The sequence below is a fragment of the Sinocyclocheilus rhinocerous genome, unplaced genomic scaffold (assembly GCF_001515625.1).
Source record: "Sinocyclocheilus rhinocerous isolate Xijiao unplaced genomic scaffold, SAMN03320098_v1.1 scaffold387, whole genome shotgun sequence".
Lineage (NCBI taxonomy): Eukaryota > Metazoa > Chordata > Actinopteri > Cypriniformes > Cyprinidae > Sinocyclocheilus > Sinocyclocheilus rhinocerous.
The window spans coordinates 1,350,732-1,361,225 of record NW_015651557.1 but is presented as its reverse complement, the minus strand read 5'-3'; the positions used below and the strand labels follow the sequence as shown (position 1 = coordinate 1,361,225).

General features: G+C 35.7%; 1 protein-coding gene across 2 annotated transcripts in view; it reads left to right on the top strand.

Moving 5' to 3' along the window:
• The first annotated feature begins 2,621 nt into the window (after positions 1 to 2,621).
• The window catches only part of LOC107713181 (DNA repair protein RAD50-like), a 25,480-nt gene continuing 17,607 nt past the window's right edge, over positions 2,622 to 10,494 (top strand). The window contains exons 1-11 of one of the 2 annotated variants that reach the window (XM_016518615.1): positions 2,622 to 2,697; positions 2,983 to 3,137; positions 3,340 to 3,423; positions 3,758 to 3,909; positions 4,419 to 4,604; positions 5,916 to 6,120; positions 6,357 to 6,485; positions 7,266 to 7,431; positions 7,820 to 8,013; positions 8,214 to 8,420; positions 8,661 to 8,843. In XM_016518615.1, coding sequence (XP_016374101.1) covers positions 3,009 to 3,137; positions 3,340 to 3,423; positions 3,758 to 3,909; positions 4,419 to 4,604; positions 5,916 to 6,120; positions 6,357 to 6,485; positions 7,266 to 7,431; positions 7,820 to 8,013; positions 8,214 to 8,420; positions 8,661 to 8,843 — 1,635 coding nt within the window. In that variant the 5' untranslated portion in view covers positions 2,622 to 2,697; positions 2,983 to 3,008. Of the gene's footprint in view, positions 2,698 to 2,895; positions 3,138 to 3,339; positions 3,424 to 3,757; positions 3,910 to 4,418; positions 4,605 to 5,915; positions 6,121 to 6,356; positions 6,486 to 7,265; positions 7,432 to 7,819; positions 8,014 to 8,213; positions 8,421 to 8,660; positions 8,844 to 10,494 lie in introns of those variants that run through there. The other variant, XM_016518616.1, reaches the window with a different exon arrangement.

The window sequence follows — 10,494 nt, the reverse complement described above, 5'->3', positions numbered from 1 at the left end:
GCATTGAAAGCACAACAAAAAGAAAGCTTCCCAAGTCATGGTCACACATTATTATTTATTGCAATATTAAGAATCAAATCACATAGTAACGTGGTTGACAGCTTTTATCAATATTAGAACTTGTCCTGTTAGGCCATTTATAAAAGTAATAGATACTTAAACAGTTATTTAATGTAATAAACTCGATAGAAGTCAAAGTGAATTAATCAAAAATCACTGCTGGTTATGCATTTGGACATCCAATCCTGGAAAAATGTGAAACATCGACGAATGAACATCAACTCTTGATTAATCCTCAAATTAATCTTGCGAACCATGACTTTGTCTTGTAGACAGTGTTCTCCAATCTTGCAAAGAAAAAAACATAAATCCATAAAAATTCACGAGTACATCATTGGGCCAACTTCCAAAACACATATGAGAGAAATCACTTACCGAATTCTGAAGGAGAAATCTGATATTGTGCTGTAAGAGTCTAAGGGCAGTGCGTGGTTCAACAGCAGCGTCTTGATCGGTGATTTCTGCTGAAACTAATGTCTTCAGAAGCTCTTGAGCAATGAACTCTTTACAGCTGCACATCTGAAGAAAACAGGCCCAGTCTTGCTCAGATATATGGCATCTCAAACACACAAATTTCACATTTTTCCCAAAACTCACCTCCCCGCTTTCAATATGCACATTCGGTATGTATATCACGTTTATGTTCTTTAAAAGATGCAGAAAATAATGATTATTTATAGTGTAAATGTAAAAATAAGATGTCATGAATGTTTATAAAGCATTGTACTTACAAATGTGAGGAGATGTGCATAATCCATGAGGTCTCGAAGATGATAAAGTGCCTCACGTATAGCGTCATCCCCCCCCTCACCCATGTGCTGCAATGCTATAAAGAAAAACAGCACATCTTTAATGATTTTTTAAGAAGTCATTTTAAAAACATATTAACACATTAAAACATAACAAAACAGAAAACAGCTATTTTAAATTGCAATAATATTTCACACTATTACTGTTTTTATTGCATTTTTGAGCATGAGCTTGATGAGCATAAGAGACTTAATGTTTTGAAATGTTATATGAACATTATTATATGTTATATTATGTTATATGAACTCTTGTGCTCACCAAGACTGCATTTATGTGATTCAAAATACAGTAACAACTGTAATATTGTGAAATATTATTACAATTTAAAATGACTTTTCTAATGGCTGTTGAAAATAAATGTAAAATATTTTTTATTTTTTAAAGCTAATAGCAGTTACCATTGCTGGACCTGTTTTGTCCCACGTCTCAAGAATGACTGAACTATTAAATATATATTAAGCATACCAGTGTCTTTGAGTATTCCATTCTTTCAATATTTCTTAATTCATCTTTCACAGTTTTCACCTAGCTACTTTGATATTTCTATTGACATTCACTTCCAAATGTAGATTCTGTTTTTCTATCTCTCTCGTGACTCTATTCACTCTATTCTAATGGAATTTCATTTACAAATAGTTCGTAGGTTTTAGTGCCTCTTCTTTTTCATATTAAGTGCGACTTGGTCATCTCTGTTATCTATAAATCTACAGTAACTAGTAATGAACGAAATGACTCGGAAAAAGATTCGTTCATTTTGCTGAACGAGACTCAAAGGTCCGAGTCGGTAAAATGATCCGAACTTCCCATCACTAGTTGGTAAACTGAACGTCCTTACATTTATTAAACAGCAGCACCAAGTGGATAGATGTGGTATAACAACGACAATACATTTTAAATAGGAAAATCTGCCCGACAAATTAGGCTAATGTTAATATAAACAACAGAATATGTGATTTTGAAGAGATATATTTGAATTAAAAAAATTCGATTAAATTGTAGTTACGGTATTTTGTCGTTTTGAGAAACCACCGTGATGATATCAAACGTGACTCCACAGACCACATATAACAAAAAGCGTGCGTCAAACTTTTCTCCTGCTCCACATGGTCAGGATTTAGGTCAAATAAGTTTGTTTCTGGTTTGGAGTACTTACAGACAAGAAACAGCATGAGAAGGAAGGTTGTGCAGATCTGAGCGATTGTGCAGCTGCACCTGGAGACTTTGAAATCCTTGAAGAGTGGAACATTCCGACCTTTTCACACATGCTTCATGTTTTTCAGGGCCATATTTACAAACCAAACTCTGGTAGTATTAATGTTTAATATATTGAACTGACAAGGCGGTTTCCTCGGGAGAGATTCATCTCATGGCATGAGCATTTGATGTGAGCTGCTAATAATACACCATATTCGTTCTGAAAGCAATCACAGTTCACAACTACTAAGCTGATACTGGCTATGTTCAAAACAGCTACTACTTCCACAAATCCTGCTTTAATGTAGGCTATAATATGAGCAATACTACAATTAGGCTATTAAATTAAAATTAAATTGCATTTGTGTGGTCATAGCTGGGGCCTCGGGGGAAATAAGTGAATATCATTATTTTGCAATATTATGTTATAAATATATTTACTTGTATTTCAAGTATTCGTTATTAAATGCAAATGATCACTGTGCATTTTGGGATTTGTAGTTTCTTGATGTTTCATGTGACGGGGAGTTGAATGCGGAAGCACGTCACTGCGCCGACGCGGGAAAAACACTTTTGAGTGCGTGGAGTCAAAACAAACCAAATAACTTCTGTTTACAGACTTGTTTATCCCGTGTGAGTTATTCTAATAAAATGCTATGCCATTGTATATCCCTGTTAATGTTTTTACATCTTTTCTAGCCCAGCTGCATTCTAGAACGACTGCATCGTCATTATTTGAACGTATTATGAAACTACATATGCCACTTGTCCAAGTAATGTTTTTTTTTGCAACTTCACAGGATTATATTAGTATGGCAAGAGATCGACAATATCATTTTCTAGTTGCTGATATTTAAAATGTATAGTTTTAATGATGTGCACTGATTTTCACTGCATTTAATTTTATATCATTTCAAGGCTACAAGGCAAAGCACTGGTCCAAAATGTCTCGGATCGAAAAGATGAGTATCCTGGGAGTAAGGAGTTTTGGAGTTGAGGATAAAGACAAACAAGTGATCACCTTCTTCAGCCCTCTGACGGTCCTTGTGGGGCCTAATGGAGCTGGGAAAACGGTTTGTGTATTGTTATCAATAAAATGCATTAAAAATGCTTTTATGTTTAAGTTTCACATAGCCAGTATGAAACATTATGATGATTATTTATATTAAACACACTTTTAAATAACATTTATATTTAAGTTCTACCTACCAATAACTATATATGATAATAATTTTACATAAATAATAATGAACTATATCTTTGTATGACTTGCAGACCATCATCGAATGTCTCAAGTACATCACTTCAGGAGACTTTCCACCAGGAAGTAAAGGAAGCACATTCGTCCATGATCCCAAAGTAGGTCTTTGACAGGAGTAATGCAAGTAAACAAACTGCAAATCTGCATGTCTTAAGGCCCTTTCCCACCAAGAATGATAACTATTAGCATCCACACCAATGCACAATATAGATCTGTTTGTTTTAAACAGTCACTTTAAATGCTAGAGCTCTTTAAAGCAGGAAGGGTTCTGGTTGGCTGTCAATGTTTGTATCACTCATCAGCCTTTTAGTTGTGGTGTGTACTCTGCTATTCTTTTAATAGAACTATTTTGTATAACTTAGTTATTGTTCTTTGTGTGAACAAAAACGAACAAAAACTACGTGTGTTAATGCTAATGTTGGTCTGTTGTAGGATGCCCATGAGACGGATGTACAGGCACAGATCAGTCTCAAGTTTAGAGACGTGAATGGCGATCCTGTGGCTGTCCAGAGGTCTATGCAAAGCACACAGAAGGGCAAGCAAACGGAGTTCAAAACCCTTGAGGGTGTCATTAAAAGATTCAAGTAGGTTTTACATGTGTCATACTCAACTGTTTAAAAGTTTGGCATCTGTAACGTTTTAAAAAATATTTTTAAATGGTCTCTTATGTTCACAAGGCTTCACTTATTTGATTACAAATACTGTGATTGAAAAGCTGAATTTGCAGCAGACATTACTTAAGTCTTCAGTGTTATGTTTGCCACTCAAGAAACATTTGCTATTTTTATTAATGATGAAAACAGTTGTGCTGCTTAATATTTTAGTGGAAATCGTGATACATTTTTTTCAGGATTCTTTAATGAATACAAAGGAAAAAAAACAGCATTATTTGGAATATAAATATTTTGTAACATTAAAAATGTTTTACTTCATTTTGATCAATCAAAAAGATAAAAAAATATATATTTATAACATTTTTACTACCAATTTTTTACTCCCACTTGGGCTTTGAAATTTGTTCATTATGGTCCCTGTCTGAAGGACCACATTTGCTTGTTTGGCATTAATATGTCTTGAGCTCTCTTGCTGTCAGGCACGGAAAGAAAGTGAGCCCGATCCCTAAATGTGCTGAAATGGACCGTGAGATGATCTCAGCACTGGGCGTCTCCAAGGCTGTTATCAACCGTGTCATCTTCTGCCACCAAGAGGAGTCCAACTGGCCTCTCAGTGAAGGAAAGGCCCTCAAGCAGAAGTTTGATGACATTTTCTCAGCCACAAGGTATGTTGATCTGGACAACAGGTTTCTCACTGAAGCTTCTGTCGCTCAGTCATATGTGACTCTGCACCACAAAACCAGTCATAAGGGTCAAATTTTCTGAAATTGAGATTTATACATCATCTGAAAGCGGAATAAATAAGCTTTCCATTGATGTATGGTTTGTTAGGATATTTGGCCGAGATACAACTATTTGAAAATCTGTAATCTGAGGGTGCAAAAAATAAAAATATTGAGAAAATCACCTTTAAAGTTGTCCAAATGAAGCAATGCGTAGACCTGTCGCAATAATCAATATATATCGACTTATCGCGCAATATATGTACATGACCTTGGTGTAATTTTTGGTGACGCAATATATCGCCCATTATATTTGCTTTAAAATTAATGTCACCATGTTTTGTACATTCCATTTGCACCTGTGTCTTTTTATCGCAATTATTTCTGGGGCAATATATCGCACAACAAAAAGTTGTTATCGTGACAGACCTAGCAATGCGTATTACTAATCAAAAATTAAGTTTTGATGTATTTATTGTAGGAAATTTACAAAATATCTTCATGGAACACTATCTTTACTTAATATCCTAATGAAAAAAAAATCTGTAATTTTGATTACTTATGACTGGTTTTGTGGTCCAGGGTCACATATAAATTTGTTCCCCCCTAAGGTCTACAATTTGCATCATATTTTAGTTTTTCATTTTACATCATCTCTGCTTACATTATCTGCTTTCTTATTTTTGTCTTATCAATAATGTTTTTTTTTTTGTTTGTTTGTTTGTTTTTTGGGGGGGGGGAAATTTACTGTATGTGTTCAACAAGCCATTTAATCTCAAAAGATCTAGGGAAGTTGGTGCTTGCTGTAATATCTACACAATATACAGTATGTTTTGTAAATGCTCTTACACCAGTAGGTGGCGCTAAATGAGTGTTTATTAATGTGCTATTGGAGAGATAGTAATTCTTTGCTTAGCTACAACTGAAACAGTGGACATTCAGTGGATTCAGTCTTTGATTAATTTGTGAAACCCACTAATTATATCTTTTTAATTATCCATACAAATATATTGTCGAGCAGCCTAACTAAAAAATTGGTGAAACCCCACTAATTATATATTTTTAATTATCCATACAAATAAATTGTTGAGCAGCCTAACTGAAACTAATTATTTGTTAAAACCCTATTAAACTAAATTTGTAGTTATTCAGTTATTTTTCTTTACCATTGATTTTTCGTATGTTGTCTTTTACACATATTAAGGTAGCATCACAGATAAATGCCTGGAAATAACCAAAAACCTTTGTTTGAAGGTACATTAAGGTATTGGAGACCCTGCGGGCACTGAGGATTAAGCAGGCCAGCATTGTCAAAACCTGCCAGACGGAGCTCAAGTACCTGAAACAGAACAAAGATAAAGCCCAAGAGATTAGAGAGCTGCTGTCCAATAAAGAGGCTCAGCTGGCTTCCTCTAAAGAAAGTGTCCAACGCATCGAGAGTCAGATAGACCCACTGGAGGTGAGATACAAAGAATTTGTGACATCAATTTTTATGCTGACTCGAAAGATTAAATGCCATGGGATTTTTTTTAGGTCTGTGGCAGTTCATTGTTTTGGAAAATTAATTTTTAAAAATGTATTTAATGTAGGTGATTGAAATGCAGATTAGGGTACCAGTCACAGCATATACCACAGTTCAATTTCAGCCCAAAGGCTTATGCATATTCTCCAAACACACTTTCCTCATATTTTCAGAATCGAATGTATGACATAGACAGTAGCCTCAGCAGAGTGATGAAGTTGGATATTGACATCAAAGCTTTGGACAGCAGGAAGAAACAGATGGAGGATGATAACCGGGAACTAGAGGAAAAGATGGAACAGGTAACCAAAGAAAAAAAAAAAATTTCATCAGTTATGAAAGTTTCACTACTATCCGTATTAGTCATAAATGCTAGATAATGATCATCTGAAAGCACAGGAAGTGTTTTGCACAGAAAACATGCACAGGATGTTCAGTAATGGATGTTTTTGGTATACTTATGACATTTTTAATTTTATGGTGAAACAAGGGGTTAGCTTTTGCAAGCTCATCTTTCTATTCAAGTTGTCTCTTTCTCTCCTCAAATATTTCTTCTGTGCCTTTAAATTATACTAAAACAGAGACACTTATTTATTATTAGTTAATATTAACAATATCTATTGGCAGTCATGGCCTAATGGTTAGAGAGTCAGAATTGTAGCAGGTTCAAGTCTCAGTACCAGCAGGAATTGTAGATGGGGAGAGTGAATGTACAGCACTCTCTTCTACCTTCAGTACCCACAACTGAGGTGCCCTTGAGCAAGGCACCAAACACCCAATTGCCCCACTACTACTCACTGCTGTGTGTATGCACTCTGTGTATGCATGGGTTAAATGCAGAGCAATTCCGAGTATGGGACACCGTACTTGGCCACACGTCACTTTAAACTATTATTTATACCTTCTGGTCTGGAGAAATTGTTTGTTGTCTGCATTACAATGAAAACTAATACCATGTTTACTAAAAATATCACCTAAAGGGAGCGTGTATATCCCAAAAACAAGAGGCCTAAGACAAAGCCTTGCGCCACACCATTTGTTATTTCATTGAGGAACCCTGACTCTGTGTTGTGCTGTTTTAGGTGTTCCAGGGCACAGATGATCAGCTGCAGGACATGTATCAGAACCACCAGAGGACAGTGAAGGAGAAGGAACGGAGACTTGCGGAGTGCCAGCGTGATCTTGAACGTGCCGGCCGAGAGTGCCAGAGGATGAACCGCATCAAATCTGACCTGCTAGTTGAGCAAGGTAGTCAGATTTCCCTTTATGCATCAGTGATTGATGTATGTATCGGTTCTCTAAATATCCTCAAATGGTTGTTTAGTTGATTCTAATATTTTTAAAAATTCACTAGAAGATAAATGATGTCCTTTTAGTTTATATCACAGCCTGGCAAAACCATGATTTGCTACTTGCTATTGCAAGTCAGAGGAAGGTTTTTTTTGGGAGGTTGTAACCAATGAATATCTGTTCATTACATCTTTGATTTAATGGCAAAAAAAACCTTTTTTAACCACATTAAACACACAAGCACTTGAATGTGGCCAAGTAATTTTGCTCATATTGCCTTTTAGCAGCACATATGAAGTTTATTCTTTTTAAGAGCTGTTCATCATAATTTTTTGTTCGTTTGAAGGCCGTCTGCAGTTGGAGGCAGATAGACACACACAAAACATTAAAAAGAGGGACACCCAGGTCAAGAGTTTAGCATCTTTCCTGGAGTTGGAGGGTTATGACCGGACCCCTCTTAATGAGCGACAGCTCCAGAGCTTCCACAGACAAGTCAAAGAGAGACTGGACCAGGACACAGAGGCCCTTAACCAAATTATGGTATGGTTTGAGTAACACTTTATAGTAACTAACTATATTTTATATCATTGTGTTTATTTATTTAGTGCTTAACAGAAAGTCAATATAGAAAATAATATAATCAGATAGGCACACAACTTTTTATTTATCAGTTATAAGTTCAATATTAGTATTTTAACATGTTGCCATTTTTTAATAATAATTTCTTAATTTGTTTTCAGCATGATATGCAGGAGAAAGAGGCACAGAAGCAGCAAAGCATCGATGATCTCCGAGATAAAAAGACAGGTCTAGAGAGAACCATTGAGCTGAAGAGAGACATACAGGCCAAGAAACAACAGGAACTGAAAAACATCAAATCTGACCTCCAGAGACTGGAGGGCTCCTCAAGCAGACTACAGGAGCTAGAAACTGAACTTCAGAAAGCGGTTAGGCCTGCGCTACTGCACTACACCACGCATGACTTCCTTTGAGCATGCAGATGTATTTGTATTAATGTTCTGTTGTTTTCCTCAACTGATTCCTTAACTAAATTGGCTAAATTTTAAAATAAATTTGTAAAACGAAAAACAAATATAAATGTCTGACTAATCTGCATCTAACAGAACTAACATCAGTGGCACCTGTATTGCTTTTAGATATATCTCTTAAAGTGTGTGTGTTCATAGGAGCGTGAGCTTGATAATGCCGTACAGGCCTGTACGGTGGACAGTCTAAAGGTAGAGGTAGTTGAACTACAGAAGGAGAAAACTGAACTGGATCAGGCCCAGCGCAAGCTAGACCAGGAGATGGAATTGCTCAACACGCACACCGCGGCACGCACACAGATGGACATGCTCAAGAAGACCAAGGTGAGCTCACATACCATCACTCTTTTGTCCATTAGTGGCCAGTCCCCACTTTAATGCCAAAAACAAATATAACAAACATAAAATAAATGCCTTTGGGCAATAACACATCTGAACAGCAAGACCTTAACAGAAACCATCCAGGATACAGCTAATAATAGTGCACAACACAACAAAATTGGCACAACACAACAGAAACAAGCCTATTTATAACTTTAGAATTATTTATTTATAAGTATAAATAGGATCTAACTACTTTTTACAATTATTGCTAAGAAAATACTGCTACTTTTACATAGTGTAAATAGAATCTATCGCTATTTTCACTTAGTGTAAAGAAAATACTTGCAAGCTTTATACTAGTGGTAATAAACTAACAAAACCCTAATTTTGAACAATACCGTATCAATACCATACCAGTGTTTTATGGACTCTTGCACTTGAACTTGCACATATTATTACTGTTGAATTCATTTCACAGTTGTTTCTCGCGACCACATAAACGATGCTTTAAAGTTAAAATTTGGGCTACGTACTAGAGTTAACTGTCTAACAATATTACTCTTTTTAAACCGGTTTTACTGCACCGGCTTTTAAAATAACACTTTAAATTTGCATGGCTTAATAAGGCAAGGCAAGTTTATTTATATAGCACATTTCATTCACAATGGTATACACATTCTTGTGAAGGCTGGTGAGAAGACCATTACAATAGTCCACCCAGTATGACCTGAACCATTTGATTACCATCCCAGAAAGCCCGACCCAGTTTTCCAGTCTCACTACTAGAAGTATGTTATGATTGACCCTGTCTGCCAGTCTTCTTGCTGACTTTCACAGGAGCAATGTCATCAATAACATTCTTAACTTTTGAGTTAAAAGAATCAAGGAGAAGATCAACAGAGTCTGCAGAAATGCTTGGTGTTAAAGATATAGCCTCGATAAATAGCACACTAGTGTTTTCGTTAATGCATCTCTTTCTGACAGAGACAGATCTAGATTCAGTGGTCTAAATAGCTTAGCTTTATAAATGCATAGCTTTATAGCATAGCTTTAAATGCATAACTTTAGCATAGCTTTATAAATGACTTGACTAATGTTTTTAGTTTTTGTTTTTTTTTACGGTAAATTGCTACAGTAAAATGTAAAAACATGGATAAGTTTTCTACGATGTTTTCGCTTTGGTTTGAACGAAAAACAACGTATCCGCGTGATGCAGCTGACACAGAATATCTTAGCTTCGTAAAATTACGGTTGAACCCCTGATGTCACATGGATTATTTTACCGATCTCCTCGCTATGTTTCTGGACCTTGATCGTGGTAATTACATTGCTGTCTATGGGAGGGTCAGAGAAATCTCAGAATTCATCAAAATATCTTAATTTGTGTTCCGAAGGTGAACTGAGGTCTTATGTGTTTAGAACGACATGAGGGTGAGTAATTAATTACATAATTTTCATTTTTGGGTGAACTATCCCTATAATATATGCCACAAAATCATTAAAGGGGTCATATGATGCGATTTAAATGTGTCCTTTCTCTTTGGAGTGTTACAAGCTCTTGGTTCATAAAGAAGATCTGTAAAGTTGCAAAGACTAAAGTCTCAAATCCAAAGAGGTATTCTTTATAAAAGTTAAGAGTCAACCATGCCTA